This window comes from Mesocricetus auratus, unplaced genomic scaffold, assembly GCF_017639785.1.
Source record: "Mesocricetus auratus isolate SY011 unplaced genomic scaffold, BCM_Maur_2.0 Super-Scaffold_100015, whole genome shotgun sequence".
NCBI classification, from domain to species: domain Eukaryota; kingdom Metazoa; phylum Chordata; class Mammalia; order Rodentia; family Cricetidae; genus Mesocricetus; species Mesocricetus auratus.
The window spans coordinates 53,784,269-53,811,474 of NW_024429198.1; the positions used below are offsets into that span (position 1 = coordinate 53,784,269).

The 27,206-nt window shown below is 46.0% G+C and overlaps 1 protein-coding gene across 3 annotated transcripts in view; it reads left to right on the plus strand.

Moving 5' to 3' along the window:
* Mapre2 (microtubule associated protein RP/EB family member 2) overlaps positions 1-27,206 on the plus strand; it is a 139,296-nt gene that overhangs the window by 79,609 nt on the left and 32,481 nt on the right. For all 3 annotated transcript variants that reach the window (XM_040757938.1, XM_040757937.1, XM_005065335.4), the window contains 3 exons: positions 995-1,122; positions 21,447-21,592; positions 24,922-25,135. In XM_040757938.1, coding sequence (XP_040613872.1) covers positions 1,002-1,122; positions 21,447-21,592; positions 24,922-25,135 — 481 coding nt within the window. In that variant the 5' untranslated portion in view covers positions 995-1,001. The remainder of the gene's footprint in view (positions 1-994; positions 1,123-21,446; positions 21,593-24,921; positions 25,136-27,206) is intronic.

Below are 27,206 nucleotides of genomic sequence, written 5' to 3' on the forward strand. Positions count from 1 at the left end.
CAAAACACAAAATCCAAGCCAGGGGATTTTAGGCACTGCTCGTTGCCATTTCAAGGTGTGATGGCATGCAGTGGGACATACATGTGGGGCATGTGCATACATGTGTTCAGAGTGAAGGCTGCAGTGACGGCTACTTATACAGCATGGTCAAGCGCTGCCAGGAGCGCTGTGGATCCAGGACACACTGATGGTGAACTAACTGTCGGCTGCTGCACACACACTGCAGACCTGTTTCTATTACACATCTGATGGTGAACTAACTGTCGGCTGCTGCACACACACTGCAGACCTGTTTCTATTGCACGCTCACTGAAGACCTGTTTCTATTGCACCTCTAATGGTGAACTAATTGTCGGCTTCTGCACACGCACTGCAGACCTGTTTCTATTGCATGCACACTGCAGACCTGTTCTATTGCACATCTGATGGTGAACTAATTGTCGGCTGCTGCACACGCACTGCAGACCTGTTCTATTGCACACGCACTGCAGACCTGTTTCTATTGCACGCACACTGCGGACCTGTTTCTATTACACATCTGATGGTGAACTAATTGTTGGCTGCTGCACACACTGCAGACCTGTTTCTATTGCACGCGCACTGCAGACCTGTTTCTATTGCACACACACTGCAGACCTGTTTCTATTGCACGCGCACTGCAGACCTGTTCTATTGCACATCTGATGGTGAACTAATTGCTGGCTGCTGTACGCTCACTGCAGACCTGTTTCTATTGTTACACATCTGATGGTGAACTAATTGTTGGCTGCTGCATATTCAGAAACCGTTTACGGTTGGCCAGATTTCTCACCACTGCCCATGGCACTGTACCTCCTGTGTGGGGTCAGGACCACATGAAGGAACTTTGTGGCAAGGCTCCGCCACTCATGCCCTCCTTGATTACCTGTCTTTTCTTTCTAAGGTAATTTTTTTCTTGTGAGTAAATAAACTTACTTTGTCTTATAAATAAAGTTATTCGTTTGTTTTATCCTAGTTGGGGAATGGCGGTCAATGTGTATTCTACCTCGATAACCCAGGAGACTATGAGCAGGCATGACATCATTGCATGGGTTAATGACATCGTGTCTCTAAACTACACAAAAGTGGAACAGCTCTGTTCAGGTAAGAGATTGTCTTTTTAGTATTTACCCGATGTGTTTATTGGCAATTGAATGTGATTTTTATAAACCACACATGACATATTTGGGGTAAGACAAAAACATATGTATGTGTGTGTTTGTGTGTATGTATGTATGTATGTATGTATGGCTACACAATCAAAAGGGGAAACTTGGCTGTAACTGAAAAACCTATGGGGGTGTGTTTGGGAACATCTAAGAGCACACAGCCATCCAGATGGGCGTGTGAGCGGCTTCTGGCAGGCTGTCGGCCACACCTCTCTGTAAAGCTGGCTCCTAGCCTCCGTTCCTTCATCCTGTTGTCACCGTGACTGTAGAGCTTGGCAAGGTGGTGCAGTGCCAGGATCCTAGCTACTCAGGAGGCTGAAACGGGGCATCACAGCTACAAGGCCAGCCTGGGCCACAGGACCAGTCCAAGGCCAGCCTGAGTAACCTGGTGGGACCTTGTTCCCAAATAAAAAGCAGCTGGGGCTAGAGCGTAGAGTACTTGTCTATAGGAACAACCAACCAACCAGACAACAGCAAAGCCAATCGCGGATCTTCAGGGCTTCCCATCGCCGTTCTCGGCTCCCTTGCTCCTCTCTCCCGGAGCCTCGTGGCACAAACACTCTGGGTCTCTACAGCTGTCTTCCCTTTGGCACCCTGCAGTTTTCCTCCTCTTTGTGTATGCAGTAACACCCTGTTCACCGTTCAACCCGCCTCACCTACCGTCAGCCCTGGGAAGACTTCCCAGGCTTGTAGTTTCCCCCAAGCCCCGCCCCCCATCCGGCATAACACCTGCCATGCTGTGTATAACATCGACTCCCAATCCTAGGATGCACCACGGTTCTAAAGAACAGGTGTGTAGTTTACTGTTTGTCTAATGCCCAACGCTCCACTGTCGTTCTATGGGAATGCATATTGGGTTAAACCTGTTTGAAAAAAAGATGCAATTTCAAAAATAAAGTCTGAGTATGTTAAAGTAATCTACCTTTAGCTGTGTAAATTGAAATGAAGTATTCTCCTTTGCAAAGTAAATGTTTTCTTGTAAACTAATAGACAAACATGTCTTTTCTGCTCGTGGCCCCAAGGTGAACATGGTGCATGGTGTTAGGGAATACAGCATTACCAAAATGTGTTTGTGCGAAGGCATTTAAATGTGGAGGAATTCTGAGTATTAACCCACTCGTTGGTATCGGACTGTGAACTCTCTTTCCAGCGAGTTGTATGCAAACTGATTTCATGCAGTACGGCCAGAATTTGCCAAGTCCCCAGTAATAAAGTTTCCTTTCTGCTTTGAGACACATTTCTGACTGGAAAGCAAGTGTTAGTCCCTGCTGTGGAGAGACAGGCACTGGTCTTTCTTCAGCTCGCAATGCTTGTGAGAAGCCTCACATCACTAACGGGGAAGTGTGGGCCTCCCAAACCTGGCTGGCACCAGTTCCGTCCTAGCTTAGTTTTGTCTTCAGCAATGGCATTTGGCAGGAAGAAGTGTCTCTCTGTGTATTTGTTTATGAATTCATTGCTCTATTCTCGTGCTAGAAGACTTTGAAGGCAGGTAGGACGGTGCCTCCCAGACAAGAACAAATCCAAATACTGATGACCTAAGTGATTTGCCCTTATCATGCTTAGGAATGCTCAGATTTGTGAAGTATAACGTAGTGGCATCCTGCAAGATTATGCTACAGCATAATGTATCTTGGGGATTTGTTTTGGTTCCCTGTAGCCCATTGTGTGCTGTTTGATTTTAGCAATGTGCTTTGGGAAGACACTGGAAGATCACATGCACATGTTTCTGCAGACTGTACTTTCCTGACACCACACCCCACCCGCGTGAAGGCAGTTCCCCTTCGCCTTTCTCCCCTATGACGTCACTCTCTTTATTTCCAGCTAACAGATCTCCCTCAAAGCCAATGGTAAAACAAACATCACCGAGAATGTATGGAATTCTAACTGCAGAAGTTCATTGAGATGTATAGACTTTGGGACTGATTAGTGTCTGTGTGTGTGTGTGTGTGTGTGTGTGTGTGTGTGTAATTAATGTGGAAGCTCTTCACAATAAAGTTTTTTGAGAATATAAGGCAAGTTAGAAAAAATAAACATTAGCTTTTTTTTTAGTTGGCAAAAGGCTGAAATACAACTGTGGTGCTGTATTTGCTTCTGAATTTTCTGCCTTAATGTAACATCTCTTTCTTCCCCACAAACATGTTTAAATGTTCTTTAAAGTAAGAGTAGTGGTCATAGCCCTGTGGTAGAGCACTTGTCTCATGTGTACAAGGCTCTGGGTTCAATTTCCAGCACCACAATAAGTAAATAAATAAGTAAATCACATGGAAATACTTTGTAATACATTTCAAAATAATGAAAATTGTTTGCTCTTATTTCTTATTATTTTATGCCTAAGATGTAACTTTATGACCACTTTCTTCGAACATTAAATCTGGGTCACAGATCTGTATATTTGGATTGCATTTATTTCTTGCAAAAAGCAATCTGTTTCCAGGAGGGCAGAAGGCTGTTCCATTTTGTACTGCTGGCCGTCTAAATCTGCTTAGAAATCTAGTCATGTTGATTTCCCTTTGTGGAATGGGAGGTTGGACCACAAGCTCCTTCTCACTGGTCCAGCTCAGAAACTTTCATTTGCTTTGTAGAATGTACAGGGCCTTCAAGGGGGCGTGGTCAGGGGACGATAGCCTGTTTTTGTTTGAGTTCTAGTTCAAACCTGTCTAGTAGATGTTTTCCAAGGTGCTGAAGAGGGGGAGAGGTCAGTGTGGTGCATCAAGTTCCTAAAGCAGCTCCCTCAACCTGAGGTGCTTTATTCGAGGTGACGGAAAAGAAGTGGACCGTGTGCAAAGGAGGCAGGGAAAGGAATGGGAAGTTTCACAGGGGCGAAGGATTGCCTCTCTTCCTCACCCTTGACCCCGCCTATGCCTCCTTTGAAAGTTCACAAGCACGCAGGCACGCACACATGCACGCACTCACGCAGGCAGGCAGGCAGGCAGGCAGGCAGGCACCACCACCACCTCCGTGGCTGTGCCTGGATCTTCTCTCCTAGGCTGGGCGCGACTGCAGAGCCCCCTTTCCCAGCTTTTCCAAAGTCTGCATCTTCCCTACCTCCTTCCCACCTCCTCACAGGACAGCAAGCACGGACAGACACCCCAGCAGGCGGAGTGCAGGCATTCCGCACTGCCGGGGACCACTGCCAGTATCAGCCCCGTACTGGCTCCTGAGCATCTGAGTATTTAAGTAAAAGGTCATTTGGATGAAAGCATTTTTGCAAATTTTGAACATTTTTCTTGACTGACTTTTTTTTTAAGGTAGAAAAATGATCAGGGCTTTTGATTCGGATTCAGTATGTGTTTCTCCAGATTGATTTGAGCTTTGCAGTGTGGCACTGGGCTTCTCGCAGGTGTGGCCATCAGGCATTCGTGGAGCGTGGAGGATGAGGCCTCTGGGCTGCACCCTGATGGTAATTATTCCTGTGCAAGGTAGCAAGTTCTTTGTGACCATTTTTGGCTACAGATCTGTGCTCGTTAAATAGGTTGGTTCCAGCCTAGCGCTGTGTCCCCTGTGCCTTCTCTCTTGTGTCAGCAGAGACAACGAGTTAGTGATGAAATCAGCTCAGAGACTAAATTTAGTAGGGCTGATCTTACCGACTCTCTTACTGAAACCAAGTAAGGATCTTCCGGCCGAGTCTGCAGGCCCAGCAGTTGGTTGGCTTTATAACATCAGAGGCTTACTGTTTTCCCTAAGAAAGCAAGCTGGTTCAGGATGGAACTGTGGTTAGGTCATTGTGTGCTAAGGGAATATTATCTGTGCTTAGAGGCATCGTGTAGAGATGTTGTCTAGGCTAGGTATTTTTTTCTCCCTAATTTTATTTGACCAGCTAATTTCAGAATCCATTTACTTGGTTTCAAGCATACCAAATAATTGGAGAAGAGAGGGGTGGCAAGTGAAACGGGTCGTGTCTAGGTGTGGTCCAGCCAGAGGGTAACACATTCAAGTCTCCACTGATTCACTGGCTAAGTATAGCTTTTTTTCTTTTGTAGAGAATGTAGAATATATAGAACGTAAGAGGGGTTTTCCTCCCTTACAATTTTGCATGTTTCTATTCTCTTGATACAGCGTTATTGAAGATAAACATAAATTGGTGGGATTGGAGGGTGCGTGTTTGGTTTGGTTTGGGGTTTTACCCTGGGATTTTTGTGAGTGTGCTTGCCTGCCTTTGTAAGGCCAAATACCAGTGCAGGACGGAGTATACATTCACCTTGACTTACCAAACGGCTACTGGGGATTTCTGATTTGTTTCCCACGTTCACACGTTTGATCCTGGGATCAGTCGCCACTCCTTCACCTTATCCGGCAAACACGTTTTGAGCCCTGAGATAAATAGAGCAAGGTCCTTGTCCTTGAAGGCTTCAGAAGGGCTCTGCACAGCTGACTCCTGCCCTACAGAAGATGAGACCGCTGTGGAGCGTGCGGCTGGAGGGAGATGGAAATGGGCGGAGGAGAATGTTAAGGAAAGGGAGGCGAGGACAAAGAGAGTCAGCCAAAAAGACGTCCACTCTCTTTGGGTGTGGCAGGCCAGTGTGGGAGCCCAGGTGGGGTGCTGGGTTTCTTTAGTGGGCAGCTTCCCTGCATAGGGTAGCCTGTGCCTCTGCCTTCGGGGGTGCACATCATCATGCCCAGTCCCTGGGTTCATAAAACACAGGAGTGTGTGAGCACAGGTGTGAACACAGGTTGTTCATGTGTGAGATACCTCAGGGAGCCACAGAATACACATGGAAGTTCCAGAAAACTGGGCAGGTGTCAAACGATTGTTAGCTTTGACATCTATGCCTGTATCTCATTTTCAGCCTCTGCTAGAGTCCCTTCGGCGTGTTGATCAATACCATAATAAAGACAATTTCAAAACCAACAGCTAGGTGAAAATAGATGGCCTACAATGTTTTATTGAAAGCTCTCTCTCTCTCTCTCTCTCTCTCTCTCTCTCTCTCTCTCTCTCTCTCTCTCTCTCTGTGAGTGTGTGTGTGTTATGCATATATTTATAATGTGAAAAGTCAAAGGACATACATTCACGTTGAACTTAATAACATCACGTAGCTAAATGGAATAAAGCAAAAATGATGACATATTATTAGAAACCTAAGCTAATACATTGTGACTTTTTAATAAGATCACAAAAATAACTTGAGGAATGTATACAAAGCAATGTCCTTAGCTGTACCCTGTATTTTATCTCAGTATTTTCCTGTTACCTGGGGAAATTGCTCCCTGAAGTCAATGTATAACGTGCATAATTTGGGTGGAATGTCTTGCAGATTCACAACTGTCCTGTATCCAGACTGGGCTCCACTTGTTCCTAAGCCACTAGCTGTGAGTGTGCTTCGATAAAAGGGGCGTGCTCATCAAAAGAACAGTGTGAGCTCTGGAGCTACCTGGATCCCTGGCATAAACACCCTTGACTTTTAGGCCTGGGGTTGTGATTTCAGGGTCCAGGCAGCTTCTTAAAGGGGCGTGGGAAGCCTTGGTGGAGCCAAGTATCTGCAGGTTTTAAGACTTGCTGAGTCTATTAACCATAACCGTACTCACTTTTCTGTTTTGTAACACGCTTACTTTTACTTGTTTTGAGACTCCCTCCCTCTTTAGCTTGGGCTGCCCTCAGACTTTTAGTCCTCCGCCATCTTCCAAGTGTGTCTCTGTCCCTGGTGGTCTAGTGGTTGGGATTTAGTGATCTCCCAAATGCTTGGATTACAGTCCTATACCACCACCCATGTCCCAAAATACTATTTTTTTTCTTGTTTTGTTTTGTCTTTTGGTTTGGGTTTTGGCTTTTGTCTGTTTGGGTTTTATTGTTGTTGCTGTTCTTGTGTTGTGTTGTTGAGAACTTTTAATCCTCCCACCTCTCCACACTTGGCTTACAATACTTACCTCTGAAGCACATGAGGACATTGCCTGTTCTGAAATCATTCACCAGGGTCTATAAAAACTAATGTGCTTGCAAGAAAAAAAGTATGTTCCAACATACTGAAAGTTACCTTGGATTGTTTTTTCCTCAAGACGTCAGTTATGTGGCGTGATGGATATGTTCCTTGTGAAACATTATTTTGAATTCGTGTTTCCATTTTTTCTTTTCCTTGTCTCCTCTCAGTTTATAACCTCTGGAGACTTACAGGAAGAATGCAGACTTGGAGAGAGAGACAGCTCTTTTTATGAGACCGTTTACTGTACCATAAGCACCTGTGTGTTTTCTGAGGAAAACCCTGAGGACTGGAGATGCTCCCCAGCAGATGAACCAGAGTGCCTTAGGAACGTGTGCACGCCTGATCTGCGCATGCCAGGGGCCACAAGTCTCATTCTGTCACTTCCTGTTCCGTGTCTGAACTAGTCCAGCCCAAGCCCATTCATTTTTGGAGCTCTGCCTGTTTTAACCAGGTTGAAGCACAGGCTTTCATACATTAGGACATGTGACATATCCTGCAGCTCTTGTCTCTTTCTCTTTACCACTCAGTGTTTGTAGAGGAGCTATTTCCTTCCATTCCCGTGGCCACCCTGTAAGGACCAAGAGTAAGAGGATTTTGCTCCTGTTTTATATACGAGGGTAAGAGCACAAAGGAACCAGGTCTCACTGTTTACTTACAGGCTGTACGTATAGCCCCTGCATGCATGCGTACACACACACACACACACACACGCACGCACGCACGCACACACACACACACACGCATGCACACGTACACGTGCCCACCTGAGGATGTTCCGAGTCCCTGCACATCTCCCCAGGAGCATAGGGAAGGACAAAGAAGCCCCGTCCTCTCTCTCTGTCCTAATTGAAGAAATAATAATTATCCTAGTACCCAGACTGTGTGTCCCAGTGTTGCCACCCTCATAATCAAGAGCTGGCAAAAAAGGGAATTAACAATAATAGCGATAAAGAAAGGAAAGACCTTTTTGCCTAAAGAGTGGACCATTTGCAGGAAATCAGACACCTGTCCTGGCCCCATGGTTCCTCCTTGCCACAACTCTCCTTCCCTCTGCTGCCCTTACCTCTTCCCCGGGTAAGAATGACAGATGTTTCCTGCCCCTGCAGACACCTGGTAGTCTCTCAGGACAATTCTAGTCCAGGGGAAGAGCAACCAGAACAACGCCCCCTCAGAGATCTGGTCATGATCTGTCCTTTCCTCACCTCTGCCTCACGTGAGTCAGTCCTTAACCATCTGCATACCCACGTATGCACATGCGTGTATACACTGCATTTACACGAGGCATTTGTGCACACAGGCACACACATGCACACATGCACATACGTATTATACACTGCATTCACGCACATATGCAGATACATGCACACACACATGCACATACGTATTATACACTGCATTCACGCACATATGCAGATACATGCACACACACACATGCACATACGTATTATACACTGCATTCACGCACATATGCAGATACATGCACACACAAACACACATACACACATACCAAAGGACTTACTCACTGGTGCATACCTGTCTCCTGGTGTTTGATCCAGTCCAGAACACCCGTGTTGAAAGGCCACTCTGAGACTCCCTCAACAACCTGTGGCCCCTTCTTGAACATGAAAAGTTGGTGTCTTCTTAGTTGTGTATAAAAGAACTTGTTGGTTCAGTGTTTTAAGAGAATTACCCTCTTACCATCCAATTTTGCCATTTCATTTACAAGTGTTTGCAAGCTCCACCAAGGCTGTAGGGTCTAAGCCATTTATTTCCATGTAGGGACTGCAGAGATGCCAGCCATTGCTAGCACAGCAGAGCAGTGAATCAGACATTATTCCCAGTTGTGTTAGTCACCTCCCATCACTGTAACAGAATACGTGAAAATGATCAGCTTATTTTTAAGAAGGATTATTCTAGATCACAGTTTTGGTGATGCCAGCATGTGATTGGTTGGCTCATTTCTGTGGGCCTGTGGGGAGGAAATGGAAAAGTAAAGCAAAACAGAGGAAAAGGCAAGGCCCAAGTTACCATATCCCAGCAGAGGTGTGTCCCTGGTGACCCAAGCACCGCCCACAAGGACACATTTCCCAAGGTTCTGCCACCTTCCCAAAGCACCACCATGGAAACTGGGCCTTTAACATGTGTGTCATTCAGGGACAGTCACGATCCAAAGGATAGCATCAGTGTTAGACTGTTCACGTGTCCTGCAGGCACGAAAACTAGGTAGCCTGCACACCAATCTGTCATGGGCACTTGGCCAGTGCAGTGGAAGTCCTACACTGAGGACAGAAAAAGCTTCCTAGAAAGGTGACGTTGGACTCATCTTTGAAGAATGAGAAGCATCTGCGTCTAAGTGTTAAAAAGGGACATTTTAGGATAAAAAAAAAAGTTTGAGGTAGGAAGCGAGTGTGGTTAACTAAGTGATCTCTGTGAAGTGTGTTAAGACTTGAGGCAGCGTGCACAGTAGTGCTTCAGGAAGCAAGCAGTGGGTATTCAAGGAAAAGAAAGATTTATCTTCACCTTGTTTGGGTCCTTGGCCAAGTGGCCGTGCAGATTTGGTGACTGGCCGGTAGACATCACAAAGTGGAGTTGGAATTCTTCCGTTCCGTTGAGGCTGCTAACATGGGTAGGACTCAAGCTGAGAAGAGCAAGGGTTCCATTTCTGGTGCTACACTCTTACTTATCCACGGAGTCGCGGGGTTCACGTCTCCTACACTCTTACTTATCCACAGAGTCGCGGGGTTCACGTCTCCTACACTCTTACTTATCCACGGAGTCGCGGGGTTCACGTCTCCTACACTCTTACTTATCCACGGAGTCGCGGGGTTCACGTCTCCTACACTCTTACTTATCCACGGAGTCGCGGGGTTCACGTCTCCTACACTCTTACTTATCCACGGAGTCGCGGGGTTCACGTCTCCTACACTTTTACTTATCCACGGAGTCGCGGGGTTCACGTCTCCTACACTCTTACTTATCCACGGAGTCGCGGGGTTCACGTCTCCTACACTCTTACTTATCCACGGAGTCGCGGGGTTCACGTCTCCTACACTCTTACTTATCCACGGAGTCGCGGGGTTCACGTCTCCTACACTCTTACTTATCCACGGAGTCGCGGGGTTCACGTCTCCTACACTCTTACTTATCCACGGAGTCGCGGGGTTCACGTCTCCTACACTCTTACTTATCCACGGAGTCGCGGGGTTCACGTCTCCTACACTCTTACTTATCCACAGAGTCGCGGGGTTCACGTCTCCTACACTCTTACTTATCCACAGAGTCGCGGGGTTCACGTCTCCTACACTCCTACTTATCCACGGAGTCGCGGGGTTCACGTCTCCTACACTCTTATCCACGGAGTCGCGGGGTTCACGTCTCCTACACTCTTACTTATCCACGGAGTCGCGGGGTTCACGTCTCCAGGGGTTGACTGAGTACTTGCAGTGCGGCCAGCATCTGAGGACCCAGCAAAACCAACACACATCATACCCAGCGACAGGCCTGTTGCTTCCCTTGTCACACAGAGCTCTCGGGTCCTAGACATCAACTCATCCACAGACAGAGCAAACAGAGAGCAGCAAGGCCCTGGCCAGCACTAGTGCCGAGAGCAAGGCCGTGGCCATGAGTGGCTTCTTACTGTCCAGCAGTCCCCAGCACTGGTGAGCAGGGAGGCCTAGGGACATCTGAAGTGCTCGTCTGCTGCCAGTTTCTGCACATTGTAGTGATCAGTGACAGCAGTAGGTTCCGTGTCCTATGTAATGATCAATGGCAGCAGTAGGTTCTGTCCGTGCCCTATGTAATGATCAATGGGTTCCGTGCCCTACCACCCACCAGAATAATGCATCTCCTCCATCCGTTGTCTCTGAATCGTATTTTTAATTTACAGTCTTCCAGGTGTGACATATGGAAAAGAAGTGAGATGTCAGAAATCACAGCTACCTGTTTGGGCCTTTTAGAATGGCATACCGGGAACAAAATAATTGAATTGCTTAAAACAACCATTGCCCTTCAGGGTAGAGTTTCTTTCCACCCTGAAACTGTTACGTAATTGTGACAGACAGTGTGTGGCCTCTCTCTGTCGCCTCCTTTCTAGGGGTGTGGCTCTTCCTTGGGTTTTAACCCACGTAAGTTTTTATGGCCGCGTGCTGAGACCATGAGAGGCATATAGATAGATATGACATTAGCCTCAGCATCATTTCCGGAAGTTTTTCTTGAGTCACTGTTGGGGAGGTGGCCTCTGCTTCTGTCCATTCTAGATGACATTTTATGGCAATTCATCAAAGAACTTTAGAAAAATATATGATCCAAGTTTTAGAGAAAGTACATATGTCAGCTTTAAACGTGTTAGAACCCACCATTACAAAGAAAGAAGTAATTCCCTGCCTCTTCCCAACCCCACCCCCTCGCAAACGCTTCTGTCAGTTTCTGCTTTGGTCAGCTGACTAAATCCCTAAAGCAAATCCTGTGCAGTCTTCACATTAACTTGAGTTCTTTCTAATACTGGGATTGTGCTTAGATAACAGAGTGTCCTGGGACGAACCTGGGAAATGTCAATAAATGTGTCCATTATACAACAGTGCTCTGTTACATAGCACAGTGTGCAACGGCTTCACATTAACTTGAGTTCTTTCTAAACCTGGGAAATGTCAATAAATGTGTCCATTATACAACAGTGCTCTGTTACATAGCACAGTGTGCAACGGCTGCTTTGTGGGAGCTGCTCCCGACTTCTCTGTGGCTGCTGGTGACCTTCCATGCCAAGCTCGGTCTGCTGAACGATCTCCAGCCTTCAGGCCCCCTCTTGGGGTGCTGTGGGGGAAGGTGCACCCTTCCACAGAAAGTGGCTGCTAAGGCTCCCTGTGACCGCTGGTGAGCTTGACTGACAGGAAGGGCCAGAGTGAGGAGCCCTGACCTGAGAGCAAAGGGCGAAAGTGTTTCCACCTGAAGAGGGATGACAAGGCAGCTAGTCCAGGGGACAGGAACCCTCTTCACCGCAAAACTGTGCTCTGTGGACGTGAACTATAGTCCTTCCATCTTGCTAGTGCTCAGATCCTCTCCGTGGAGAACCACACCTGACTTCACGCTGCCCCTGGAATGATGCTTGCAGCTTCAGGAGAAATTCTCTGAGAAATTAGGGTTCTTACCCTCAATTTAATGTGCTCCAAAAAATTACATATAGTCTGAAAATCAGAGCTCTAGAACAGCATCCTTTACCCAGAAGTCAGTGTTGGTTCCCTGCAGCCTTCCTCATTAGCACACGCTGACACTCTTGGCGGCATTGAAAGCCTGCTGCTTACCTGCCTGTAACTGACACTTGTCCATACGCACGCTTAGTGTCTCTTAGCTTCACTCAAGTGTCCTTTGAGGGCTCCCACATGCTGCCTTCCTTCCTGCTTCCTCACCACCATCAGCAGAGCCCCGTGAGGACTGAAAGCCATGCTAAGAGTTTCACTTGACCTCATCAGGGGGCTGATGGCTGACTTCTCCTTACTTCTTCCCAGACTCCCTTAGTATGTCTGTGGCACTGCATTTATTTTACACCTGGAGTGGCTTTGTGTTTCTGCTGCTTTTTCTGTTGTGTTTCTGTTTTTATGAGTTGTATTATGCTCTAATGCAGTATTTTCCTGGTCTTTCAAAACTCAGTTACTGGGCCCTTTAAATGAGGTCATTTTCCTTAGGAAGAATGTTTTAGGGGACTCACTATGTGACTCTGGCTGTCCTGGAACTCATTGTGTAGATCAGGCTGGCCCTGAACTCACAGAGACCCGCCTGCCTCTGCCTGTGCTGGGATTAAAGACATGAGCCACAACCGCCCAGCAGCTTACTAGTTTCTCATTCACCGTTAAGCAAAGGGACATCTCCATGTGCCACCTATAGAGATAGGCATCTGTTTAGAGGTGACCCGTCACCACAAATGTTAGATGTAGACACTCAGATCTTTTTGGATTCTTGCCTCTAAGTCAGGCTGTATCTTCATTTCAGTCTGTCTTACAGTCTAAAAACAAGTAAACAAGCAAAAATAGGCAAATAGACAAACAGAACCTTGTCTGGGAAAGTATAGAAGCAGTACGGGAAACACGTGTGTGAAACCCATCCTGCTGCGTGTGGGAATGCAATCCCCCAGTGTCATAGCCTTCTAGAACCTTCTTTCTTCATGACCCGAATGAGAAAACTGAATCTCTTCCCAATGGGTTTGGCATATACCTCACTAACTTGCTTTTTTATTTGTGGTAAAGACTTGAGTCCCCCTCCCCCCTCTCTCTAGAATGCTGGGTTCTAACTTTAGCTCTGGTCTCAGACTCAGACCTCTGCTTCTGCTTTCAGTATGAGCTCCTCGGAAGCCAGTGACATTTTGTACGGGGCCCCACCCCCACCCCCTTTTCTGGACTCCGCTATGGAAGTCAAGTGTCACTGCATGAGGCAGGACGTGTGTAGTAAAATTTGACGAGCATGTTGACTGAACGGAAATCACATGTTGGGAACGGCGTGAAACTAAGTGCCTAGGACTGACTCAATCCTTAGCAGGTAAAAATTCTTCAGCTGCCCTGTCCTTGTCCCTTCAACTGTCAGAATCTTTTCCTGTGTCGTTAGACAGGCTTGAAGCTCTGCGTTTTTCCCTAAAGCATTAATACACAAGTGTAAACACAGGAGTTGCGGGGTGGTATGGTAGTTGGATAAGCCACTTCAAGTAGACAAGTAACACTAGGGCTAGGATTAAGGTGTCTGGCATGAATGAATGCTCTAGCTTTCAGTGCACAGTTTTAATGGTGAGTTTCTGTGAAAGTTGTTTTGCCGAGTAACGCTTAAACAATAGCCCTTGTCCACACTCTAAGTCTGCAGCTGCTGTATGCTCTAGGTGTTTCTCTGTAGTTTACCTTTTAATAAACACATTTATCCTACATCTCAGACAAGGACTGTTTGGGGTTTGATTTCTACTACCCTGAAATTTCCACCTGGAAGATGGAGGATGTGTTCTGTCTTCTGTAACACAGGCAGCACTTTAATCTACTCAGAACTCTCACTGGCTGTCACATGTCATCAGATTCTCCCTAGCCGGGCTAGCTGTTAGGGGTATTCTGGAAGCCTTGTTGTATTGGGGAGGTATGGGCGGGCACGTATGTATATATGTGTTTGTGTGGAATTCCTGAGTATGTGCCTGTGCAGGTCAGAGGTCAGCATTGAATGGCTTCCTCTATTTGTTCCTAACCCTGTTTTTGTTTTTGTTTTTGTTTTTGTTTTTGTTTTTTTGAGGCTGCGTCTCTTATTGAACCTGGAACTCACTGATTGATTGGCTAGGCTGGGTAGCCAGTGAGTTCCATTCCCTTTCCTTTTTGACATAGGGCCTCTCACTGGGACTGAAACTCAGCAGTTCAGCTAGGCTGGCTGGCCAGTGAGACAGGGGATCCGCCTGTCACTGCCCCCACCCCCCAGCACTGGGATTGCAATCTCTGCCACAGTACCCTGGTTTTTACATGGGTCCCAGGGGTCAAACTCTGGGCCTTGTCTCCCCAGCCTCGCCACTGAGCTCTGCAAACCCTGGGTTTGTGGAGATGGAGGGGTTTCTGCTGGCCTGCTGGAAATAGAAGCCTGTTTCTGGAAGTGTCACTTTCCTCTCCATTGAGCCCCGATTTCCCACAGGGACACTTCCTCTGGTAGGAGGTTTGGTCTTTGACGGCAGATGCAGTCCTGCATGAGCATCACTTACACAAAGAGATAGCAGGCCTCTGCGGCTACAGTATACAAGCGAACAGTCTCAGGATCCCCGTGCTTTGCAAGGAAAGTTATTTTAATTGCAGACGCGTGCATTGCACGCACAAGGGCCTCTATGACGTAAACTACAGCAAATGATGGGGAGGCCAGAAGCAAGAGCGTTGGCCAGTGTCTGGGCCATGTGAAGGGGAAATGTCACTGTCTTCTAATTAGCAGAAACTTGAAGTCGGCTTTAAAAGAGAAGTTGGTGACAGCCTGAGAATTAGGTAGTCATCTAATTTTAGAGCCGCACACTTGACCCGACCCTGGCATTTGGCAGATAAGAACATTGTTGGCTCAGAAGTGACATGTCCCAACCTATTCAAGACGGGGAAGGCTTCGGGGCCAAGGGCCAGCACACCCCTTCTCCTCCTCCCCCGCCTTCATCCTCGGGGACGGAAACTTAAGAAAACGTGGCGTTGTTTTAACAATCCCTGTACCTGTTCTGATTCCTATAATGTAAGATGTGATCACGTTAGTATGTCCGTTTAGTAAAGGCTGTGACTTTTTCCCCTTATCAGTAGTAAGGTGAATGGAAAGTGTAGCTTAATCCCTCAGTGACTAGGCACCACTGTCTAACAGTTCCCTGCCCTGTGGGAAAGTAAGGTGGGCAGTTTGGGTAGCTGCTTCTGGCAGAGCCCCGTGTGGCTTGATGGCATCTCTACAGATCATGTTGCGTTTCGGGAAATATGCTGTGAGGTTGATTTTTCAGCAGTAGAGGGGAGGGGAAGAGGAGAAGAGATAAGAGAACAATAGGAATGTATAGAGATGCATTGTTTATTTTATCATGTATACACACTCTATGTACTTATGCTTATGAGTCTGTAGCAGTGAAGTAAACTTACAATATGTCCAGTCTAATTCTCTGCTTTAGTTTACTTTCTTTGGCTGTGATGAAAAACCATGCTCCAAAGCAACTTACAGGAAAGAGTTTATTTGGCCTACCCTTCCATGTCCCAGTCCCCAGTCCGTCATTGAGTTCAGAAGCCGGAAGAGGAACTCAGGCAGGAACCCAGAGACAGGGATGGAAGAAGAGACCGTGGAGGAATGCTGCTTACTGGCTTGCTTCCTACGGCTTGGTCACTTTGCTTTCTTAGACACACCTCAGGACCACTGGCAAGAGCAGTACCACCCAAAGTGGTCCGGGCCATTTCATACCAGTCATCAACTGAGAAAATGCCCCCCAGCCTTGTCTACAGCAATCTTACGTGGGCATTTTCTCAGTCAAGGGTCCCCTTCTCAGATGATCCCATCTTGTGTCAAGTGGACACAAAACTGACCAGCACAGATAGTGTACCTGGTGTCCCAACACCAGCTTGAGACTCTGCTGGATGGTGTGGCATGCCCAGTAATCGCAGCACGTGGCGGCTGAGACAGGAGGATCGGTATCCATGCCAGCTTGGCTTATGTGGTAAGACCTCGTCTTAAAGAAAAGGAGTCCATGTCCTTTTGTAATTCCTCCAAGCATCTTAATTTAGAAAAAGTTCCAAATACTCTGAACCTTTGAGTTTTCATTTGAAAGTGATATTTCTAAACACCCACCCCCCCACACAGACAGAGAGAGAGAGAGAGAGAGACAGACAGACAGACAGACAGACAGACAGACAGACAGACAGAAAAAAACAGACAAAACTTAGAACAATGGCAAAAAAAAAATCCTAGTTCAGGTCAGAGTTTAAATTTCTCTCTGTTGTTGGTTGGCTGATAATGCCCTGAGCTTGTCCCCAAGTTGATAAAATGGTGTAATCACAAAAACATGTAAGGTTCTGTGAGATGATGAAAATCCATGTGCAATCACTAACAGATTCTATATAAATATGGTATTGTATCTTATATTTCTGGAATAATACGTTCCATAGCTTCATTGTTTAAATGCTATTTTCTCCTGTTTGAAAATTTTCATCTAAAAATGCCCATTTGTTCTGTCACTTGTTCTGCTCTTGAAGTCCAGGATCTGGTGACCAAGAGGTTGTCACGTGTCTTGTCATCTCATAGATGACCACAGTTGAACAGCCAATCATCAATTCCCAGATCTTGTGCCTATAACTGTTGCTTTTGAATTCCTGTTCCCAAACCATGTCATATTTGATAGGAACAGCTGAGACCATTCTGAAAGCTTCAACTTTGGGTGTAGCCTAGCATTATGGGAAAAGCAAGGTAGTTTCCTTTATTTCTAGTGATTTCCAGACTCTTGGCTTTCCTAACTCCAGGAGCATGGGTTTTGAGGGAGAAACCTCACAGTCAGTCTCTCTGTGGATGTAGCACCCTCCCATTTGATAGCTTTGATCTTATGTTTACGTTTTCTGAAGGCTTGGTGTCTTCCAGAGAACATACATGGCAAGGGAGAGGGGTTGTTACAGGAGTCAGTCAGTGAGAAGGTAAGCGGAGGTGTGACCCAGAGCACAAGGTTCCCATCAAATGACCTTTTGGGTTATGCCATGATAAAGTGCCTGTCTCTGAGATGCTCTTGATGGCCTCAGCTGACTTCAAGATATCCTTTCGTGATGCATGATTGACATGCCCCTTCAAAGATGCAGGGAACCGAGACCTGAAAGTGACCAAGTGTACACACCCAGCTGTGACATCAACATGAATTCTGCACTGCCCCCCAGGTCGGTTCGGGATTTCCTCCAACTGACATGTGTCAAGACACAGAAACGTCCATGTAGGACGTCCTTGCTGAACGAGCTCAGGTGACATGCTCCTTCTATATCAGCTCCCACGGAGCCGCTACCCTTCTGCCCCAATGCCCGTATGGCTCTGAAATACACAGGAAGGCGTGAAAAGCTCGCACGGCACAGGCACTACATTACCGTTAGGATTCCAACCAAACCATTGATTTTTAGCCTCGGGCTCTAGCTTTTCACTTATCTTTCCAGTATAAGGAACCGTGGTAAGAAGGTGGTACACAACACCATAGGCAGCTCACTGGTAAATATGCATATCTAATCCTGAGTGTTTGTGACTATGAGCCAGACTGCAGGGAAGGCTCGGCAAGTGGGAATTATTCCAGAATGCAAAGAATTCTGAACTAGAAAAATCAATGGATATAATGGGTCATAGCAAATTAAACGGAAAGATTTTTGTCTCTGTGAAAAGAATAGTTGATAAAACTCAGTGGAACTTAATTACTAGTAAAATTTAAGAATATGTCCTTAGTATGAAACGATTGTGGCCAGTAACAGGCTTGGGGGTTAGACAGTATGGGTGTGGCTCTCCACCACCTGGGGTTAGGCATGTAGTGTAGATCCTTGACACCTTTCTTAACCATTACAACAAAAGCACAGGCAGTTTAAGGTTAAATTTGATTAGTTCAAAATGTAAAGCATGTACGTCTTGTGGTACTGACAGAGAGAATCCACAGAACAAGGGGAGTAGGGAGTTTGCACATCAAGTGTCCACCAAGGGAACTGTGTCGAGAACATAGAATTCCTACAAGTCAATTCAAGTGTAGCTCGGTTTAAAAACAGGCAAAGGATTTGCAAAGATTCCTCCAAAGACAGTATACAATTGGCCCAAGAGCACTTTAGGAAGATATTCAGTGTCATTAGTGATTAGTAAAGTCCACCTAAGCCCACTATGAGGCACCAACTGCACCCACTAGGACAGCTAGGATCAAAATAACAGACAATAGCAAGTGTGGCGTTGAAGTCGGTTGCTGGTAGTGGGAAAATAAGATGGTGTGTCTGCTTTGGAAAACAGATGGGCAGCTCTTCAAGATGTTTATCAGGGAGACACCACATGACTCAGCAGAGACTCCACCTTACAGCCAATGAAAACATATGTCACTTGAGAACTTACAAGTGTTCTTAGCAGCTTTGCTCAAGAGTCCCCAAATGGCCCAGATGCCCACTGACTGATGGATGGATTGATAAAATACGGTGATTTGTATAATGAAATATTATCTTTGTAAAGGAGTAGGGCTCCAATGGACCTTGAAAGGTAGGTTTGTCTCTGTGAAATCTGGGGAAATGCAGATGGACAGGAAGTTAGAAGAGTAACAGTTGCCTGTGTGGAGGGGACAGAGAGCAGAGAATGACCGTGAAGTCTGTGTGTGGTGATAAAAAATCTTCTGGAATCGGATAACTGCTGTTGGATTTACAGTCCTGTGAATATACCTAAACCCACTGACTGAATCACATACTTTAAAAGACTACATATATTTGAATGTTTTAAAAAGGCTGTTTCTCTATGCCTTTTAAATTCACAACTACACCAGAAAGGTAAATGAATGATATATATGTACATACATATTTTTTTAATTTTTGAGAGAAAGGAAGTTGGTTGGTTGGTTGGTTGGTTGGTTGGTTGGTTGGTTGGTTGGTTGGATGGATGGATGGTTGGATGGATGGTTGGATGGTTGGTTGGTTGGTTGGTTGGTTGGTTGGATGGATGGATGGTTGGCTGGTTTGGTTTTTGAAAGGCAGGGTTTCTCTGTGTAGACCAGGCCATCCTGGAACTTGCTCTGTAGACCAGACTGACCTCAAACTCAGAGCTCCACCTGCCTCTGCCTCAGGGATTAAGGGTGTATGCCACCACTATGGCTTCTCCCCTAGGTAAGAAGGTGCCCAAATGAGAGAAGTAAAAAATGACAGATTTCCACTAACATTTGGGATGACTAAAATTAGAACCATACTTTCTATCACAAACCAAAATAAATCCCACATGGACCCAGAATTTGTAAAACTGGAGATCATAAAAGTACTTACAGAAACTACGCATGAATATTTATGGGATCTTGGGTGAGGGAAGTTGCTAAGCATGATGTAAATACCAGAATGCCATTAAAACATCGAGAGAGAATATTAAATGGTGTGATAGATTGCTTGCATAGCCTGTAAAGGCCCCGAGGTTGATTCCCAGCACCACAGAAACAAGTGTACATAAGAATAGAAATAATCGCATTTTAAAAGTACTGTTGCATTTTAGTAAAAATCAGCAGAGGTTCGCTACCACTTGGGTGATAGACATTAGAGATATTTTTTCTAACTATCCTCACTGTAATGACCCCTCCCCCCAGTGTTATTTATTTTTAAATTTGAAAGCAGATTATTTGGATGGGTAGTTCATGAGAATATGCAACATCTGGGTCTTCAGAGGCAAATTTAATACTAAACTCCAGAAAAAATGAGGCTAGCTTTGCAGAGCAGGTCAGGGGCAACACTTCACAAGCCCACCTGTGTGATTATGTTGTAGGGGTTGGATGGAGTCTGCTCCATCTGGTGAAACTTTTAAAAGGACTGAATAATTGAGTGCCCTCCCCCCCCCCCACACACAATCCTGATGTTTTCTCTTACCGCCCAGTGTTTTGGGTTTGGGTTTGCCCTGCCTTGTCTTGTTTTTAAGAGAAGCCATATGCTTAGGAAGACACTCTGAATTCACAGTGTTGGCATCTAAGGCAATTCCAGATGCCTCTGTTTCGTCTCTCTTTGCCTTACCTACGAAGAGTGAGTTAGCACAGCCATTTCCGGTTTCACCACCTTTAGGTTCCCAGCGTTTTTTCTCCTCTTCTCAGTAGAGGATTTGGCATAAGACGCAGGAGTGTCCTAGCCAAAAGGGGAGTCTCCCACTTGGAAGACAAGGCCTCCCAGAAGCCTCGATGATAAATGAGGGCGGCCCTTCATGGTTCAGAAAGACTGTCAATACACATGCTGTGGAAATAGAGCGAGCTGTCTGCAGACGGCGAACAAATAAAGGTTAAGTGTCACACCCCTTACCCGGCTCTTGGCACCTGGTTGCTCCTCTTCTGAGACAGGATTCGACTGTGACAGTTTCTCATGTTAAATGCCATTGAGATAGGAGTCAAATGAACGCTGTCTTACTGGGGTTTTTCTAGCTGAGATTAGCATGTTTCAATAGTTCTTCCCTCTGTTTAAAAGTAAAAACACTTTTGCTAAGACCAGCTCTCCTGTTCACGGTGGGGGTGGGGTGGGAGGGTCCTAGTGGACATTTCTTGTGAACAGCATGACTCCGAGCACCAAGGTTTTCAGGTGGTCCCTGGCTCCCGCCTCTGTGGTAATGAGGGGAGCATGCTGCTCTTGGGCTGGACCGAGATTGGCAGGCAGCTGCTCCTGGTGTTAGCCGGCTCGGTGATAACAGTTTCCATCCAGCACAGTCGCTTCACAAGATGGCTGTAAAACAGCACGAGCGTATGTCTCTGGGACCCACATCCCATGAGAACCTGTGTGCCTCTCTCGTGGTTCCATGTCCTGGGCTTTTTTCTGTGTAAGCTGACTTTGATGACAGGGAGTAGGACACCAGCTAGACAGAAGGGCAAGGGTGTGCCCTTTCCTCTGAGAGAAGCAGCAAGACTCTCACCATGGCTTCCTTGGCACCAGGGGAGGATTCCACAGATTGGTCCTGAGAACTGAGGAGGATTCCACAGGTTGGTCCTGAGAACTGAGGAGGATTCCACAGGTTGGTCCTGAGAACTGAACGCACAGTGGCCGGCCCTGGCTGGTGCTGTCCTGCTGGAGTGTGCCCTGCTGTGGAGGAGGTGTAAGCGCCGTGGTAAAGGGACATGTGTCCTGCGGTCGTGACCCCCATCCCATCTGGGAGCAGCGAGCCTCATGCCTGCTATCATTCTCCTTTCCAGGAGCAGCCTACTGCCAGTTCATGGACATGCTCTTTCCTGGCTGCATCAGTCTGAAGAAGGTGAAATTCCAGGCAAAGTTGGAGCATGAGTACATTCACAACTTTAAACTTCTGCAAGCATCCTTTAAGCGGATGAATGTCGATAAGGTAAGAAGCTTGTTAATATCCCTGTCGAATGCACTCCTTTCTTCAGAACTGCTTTTAGTATTTTACCATTTTTTTAAACCATATGTATGTGGGTTTGTACATGTAAGTGCAGTGCCTGCAAAGAATGTAAGATGGTGTAGGGCTACCCAGGAGTCAGAGTTACAGGTGACTGAGAGCCACCCAATGTGGGCACTGGACTTGACCTCCGGTCCTCTGGAAGAGCACTGTGCATATGGTACCCAACTATCCAGCACCCTTATAGTTGTAATCAAAAGCGAAACAGTCTGAGCACATATCCATGAAGATATTGCACGATGTGGGGGGCCTATCCGTACATAAACAACAGCTCTGGTGTGTCCCCCCCCCCAAAGCCTGTGAGGTTTTAGTTTTATGAAATCCTTAACCCCATAGCCATCAGACAGAAGCCTCTTAGCCGGAGTCCTGAATGTTACAGCCTTATCTCTTTAGCTTCTCCATGTTGCAAATGAGAAGCTTTAGTGTTTACCAGAGGCCTCCGGGGTTCTTTGGGTATTTCGTCCCTTTGGAAAAACAACTTGTTAAGGGGAACCACCCTGGGTTTGACTGACAGTTCCACGACTGACACAAGTAATGTGTGTTTTCTAGGTGTCTACACTGGCCCCTCTGTGAAGGAGGACTAGAGTCCTCCTTCCTTGTGGTTCTAACAGGGTCATGTGGAAATGCCTATAAAAGAGTCCAGCATCCCTCAGATTCCAACATCCACGAATGTTGCTTGTCTCCTTTGAAGCATAGTTTTTCCCTAGGGTGACAGAAACGGAAGTCTTGGTCCTCGTATCTTTTTCCTCCCAATAAGGGACTCAGGGACTAAGACCCGCTAGTCTCTCTCAGTGTGTGCTGACTGCTATCCAAATGTTCGCTTACTAATATGTGTTCGTTACTTAGGGTGTTTCTCTTAGAATAAGTATGACTGGCCATGTGTCTTAGAATGAATAAGCATGGCAAGGCATGAATTTCAAACAAAGGGGAAAGAGATAAACCAGCAGAAGAGAAACAACTCTTAAAAAAGACAGTATTAATAAAAAGAATAAATGGGCTGCAGGATAAAAACAGAGAGACTAGGCTATAAGAGATAAAGGTTAAGGAAAAGTGTAGTACTTAGGCACAGACCATGGCTTCCCTAGATCAGAAGCAAAGAAATTCTGGCTTCCTCTCTTCTGGGAATGCTGATTTTAAATTGTACGGTCTCAACCAGGCATGTCGGTGCTAGTCCCAGCTACTCCTAAGGCTAAGGCAGGAGGATTGCTCAATCCTGGGAGTTTGAGAACATCCTGGACAACACATGCGATACCCCCCTCTCAAGTAAAAAAGAAACAGATAATAGTTTCTCTGTAAAAATCTTTACTTTTATTCCTTTTGCTGTGGCTAATCTCCAGGCCGCTCTTCCCCCGTACAGCAGATATGCAGGCTCTCCTTACTTTTCAGAGCTGGGGTCTTTCCTCTTTCACTTTTAAGTCCATGCTTGGGCATTAGAAGGAAGAAACACCCTCCCCTAGGTTTCACTTGCTGTGTATCAAATCAGAGAGCTCTGTGCATCTTTCTGTAAGTGAATACGCAGAAAATGGCAGAGCTAAGAATGTTGAAAAACAAGTTTGCAATGGCAGGAGACCGGCCTTGGCCTCACCAGCCTGTCAGCCAAGGGTCCCCAGGGTGCTATGATTGCCCAGATACTTAGACAGTGTCGTGTACCTGTTGCGTCTGCCACGCCCAGTGTGTTAGAGGGCGCACTTGAAGCTTATGTCCCCGTAACCGGGAATGCAAAATTAAGTCAACAGAAGTAAGAGCTGCCTCGTAGCTGTCGGGTACCGCCACCACGTGAAATTCTCACACACAGGCAGCGGACAGATTGCTTCGGTTGTTCATGAAGGGCCTTGTGCTCCAAGTCGCTTATCAGCTGTCTGTCAGTCTCTCGGAAAGTGGGCGGTAGAACTCAGAAGACATCAGCTGTAATAAAACAGGGCAGGGATTCAGCGAGAGTTCAGAGGAGGTGAGAAGGGGGACAGGGCGGCGCCCGGCGCCCAGAAGCAGAAGCAGCTTCATGAGAAATGCCCCTTCCAGAAGCTTCTCTTTGTTCTGCACCTACACCGGTTTCTATTGCAGCTGCACTTAAATGTTATTGGAAACTATATCACTGATGACTTAGCTGAACATGTAGCCTAAGGTGCTCCTCCCATCTCTGTCTTCCATGTTATGATGATACTTAAGGGCTTTCTAGTATACTTATATCACTTCCCCCTTCCCTTTCTCCCCGCCATTATCTCCTGTACTCGCCCCTCTTTCAAATTCATGGCTTCTTTTTTCATTAATCGTTGTCCGTTGTACCAGAAAGTCCCATGCGTGCTCCAGAGGAGGGAGGCAGCCAACACCACAATGGCACAATAAGCCTGGTGGCACCAGTACTTGTCGCTCGGCATTTTAATGAGCTCTGATCCTGGTAGCCCGTGGACTCCGTGTCCGTTTTCACTGCCCCTGGCTCGTGTACTCTGTCTGCTGGCTATAATCTTATAAGAGTTTATCTCGCTTCAGCTGGGCCAAGGGTTCTTAGAGAAACAGGAAAGCGTTTTGCCTTTGAAATCAGCACAACATCCGAGGCTCTATATTTTTGTGGGGAGACCGTTAAACTATAAATATCCTGTGCACGAGAGAAGTCCCCTATTTTTTTTTCTGGTTTTGTATGTTGGCTTTTCTGAAATGAGGCCTCACAGTTTGTTCTCAAACCCATAATCCTGCCTTGGTCCCTCAAGGGCTGGGATTACAGGCACACGCTACCACCAGACTGGGTAGACGCCCCGTCTTGACAGCTAAGGCAGGATATTCCTTTTTTAGTTATTCAGGAAGTACTACATTTTCCACGACAATCCACTCTGTTGTTTTCCCCCATCTGTTCTTTAAATAGTTAAAATTGTGTTAATTCTGGAATTCTGCTGAGAAAATAGGTAGGAAACAGTCGGTGGTTAAGAACTGTAGGCAGTGGGGCCCAAAAGACAGCCCAGTGGTTAAAAGCACCTCCTGCTGCTCCCACAGAGGACTCCAGTTCAGTTTTCATCCCCAACACCTGGTGGCTCACAGCCATCTGTAACTTCAGTTACAGGAGATCCAGCGCCCTCTTCTGGCCTCAGCAGGCACTGCACACACGTGGTGCACATACAGACAAGCAGGAAACACATATACACATAAAAATATTTTAATTTTGTTCATAAAAGAACTGCAGGTGAGCAATTCTTAGGTTGTATTTGCATAACACTCTAAAGAAACCTGAGATCTGTGACTGATGTAGTGACCTGATGTTGCAGGTAATTCCAGTGGAGAAGCTGGTGAAAGGGCGTTTCCAAGACAACCTGGATTTTATTCAGTGGTTTAAGAAATTCTACGATGCTAACTATGATGGGAAGGAGTATGATCCCGTCGAGGCACGACAAGGACAAGATGCAATTCCTCCCCCTGACCCTGGTGAACAGATCTTCAACCTGCCCAAGAAGTCTCACCATGCAAACTCCCCCACAGCAGGTATGGCTCCCACTCTCCTGTGCCTGTAACGGACAGTAGTTTCATGCCTTTGAGTGGTTCTCAGTATTGTCTGTTTTCACACTGATTTTTCTGTGACCCATTTGTCGTGAATCTAATGACTTTGATTTCAGATATTAAAAAGGCAGAACCACACATGCTGTGTCCCGGCTGTTAAGATAATAACAGATAGGTTTCTTTTTCTCTCTAATTTTTTCTAAAAAAAAAAATTAGTCTACTTAGATTTTGATTAAAATATTTTTACTGCAAGACAGACCATAACACAAGCTGACTTGTGCTATTAAGTGTGGACCATTTTCTGTAGGCACTCAAAGGAAATTAGTCATTTTTGTATGTTAATATGGACCCTTCATTTATTATACGTCCTTGTTCTAAAAGGGGAAACCATTGAGGATACATACCTAGAAGAGTCAACCTGACCAGATAAGGTATGCTCTGGTGAAATGGGGACATTATTATAAATGCCACTTGTGTGCTAGGCCACTAACAGTGAAACTCTCAAACTTTTTTCCATCCCAAATGTGGAGCCCATTGTTCAGACCTATTGCAATAAGGATTTTTTTTATTTCTGTCCATTCTACTATAGTCAGTATGAATTAGACATGATTAATACTAAATACTGGCAGTTTTATAATCATACTTTTCCTCGCTACTTAGAAATCTTTTCTGTCTTTTCTATCTGAATTCTTAGCTATGTCCCAGGCAATCTGTATCCCTTGGAAATCTGACATCTTCAAAAGATTTTTGAAATAATTTATTTAAAAAACAATTGGCTGAGCTGTGGTGGCTCACACCTTTAATCCCAGCACTCGGGAGGCAGAAGCAGGTGGATCTCTGTGAGTTTGAGGCCAGCCTGGTCTGTAGAGTGAGTTCCAGGACAGGCTCCAAAGCTACACAGAGAAACCCTATCTCAAAAAACCAAATAGAGATAATAAGATCAGCTTGTATACTTACCGGTCTGGTACATGAGGTCTTCTTCATGTGGAATAGCATAGTAGAATAAAAGAATACGTACCTCTAGGACATATTTAGGGAATAACGGGACTGAGCTTTGGTAGCGGGTAGATCCTGCAGTGAGCAATTGGGCAGCCAAGTGTGACTTCCTGCTGTGTCTCCCACACTTGGAAGGATGAGGCTATCATTCTGGAAGCGCTGAGAGAGCTGGATTTGAGGAGAAACTGTATTTATCTTAATACACTGAGTTTCAGGTTTCTTTGCAACATCCAAAAGACTATCCAAATAGTATATGTGTGTGCACGTGTTCATGTGTGTGTGTGTGTGTGTGTGTGTGTGTGTGTGTAGTTCAAAAGAGTGGGCAGGACATAAACAAACATCTGTGAGTATTCCATATCTTGAAGCTGGAAGTCAATACAGAATGATAAGGAGGGGCTGCCTTCAGGAATTCCTAACAATTATGGGTGAGCAGAGAAGAAACTTCCCTGGAATGCAGAGAAGATGCCAAAAGATTGGAAGAAACTAAGGCGTGGCCTTCAGGGAAGCAGAGGAAGGAGCTGGGATGGCGGACAGTTTCTGACCCTGCAAGGAGTCAACTCGAGGGAAGCCTACAAGGGTTTCTTGGATTGCTCAACTTGAAAATCATCCATGAAATGACGAGACAAGGACTGCATTTAGGCACGAGTTGGATGAAAGACACCGAGTGACTGACTGAGTCCAGTGAGGAATGAATGAGCGCGTAGATGAAGAGCACTGAGCACCAAGTTAGACACACAAAGGGAAGAAGCCTTTTAAAGGGATGAGCGCAGACAAGAAAGTCAAGAGAACTTGAATCGTGAGTGGTGTGTGAAATCACAGACCTAGAATATTTTTCTTCCTTCCACAGCCGTACTGTGACCTTAATTTTTTTGGCCTGCGCTCTTAACACTTCTCCTCCAAACAGAGCCGCAGTATGTTGCCTTGTCCTCATTATCTACAAATTCCCTCATCTGTGCCGCACAGAAGAAACAGTAGGAAGTTTCTAGAAAGAGGGTCATGAATATTAATTGTGGAATTATGATGTACAATGAAACTTGAAAATAGTATGTAGAAAGCTGAC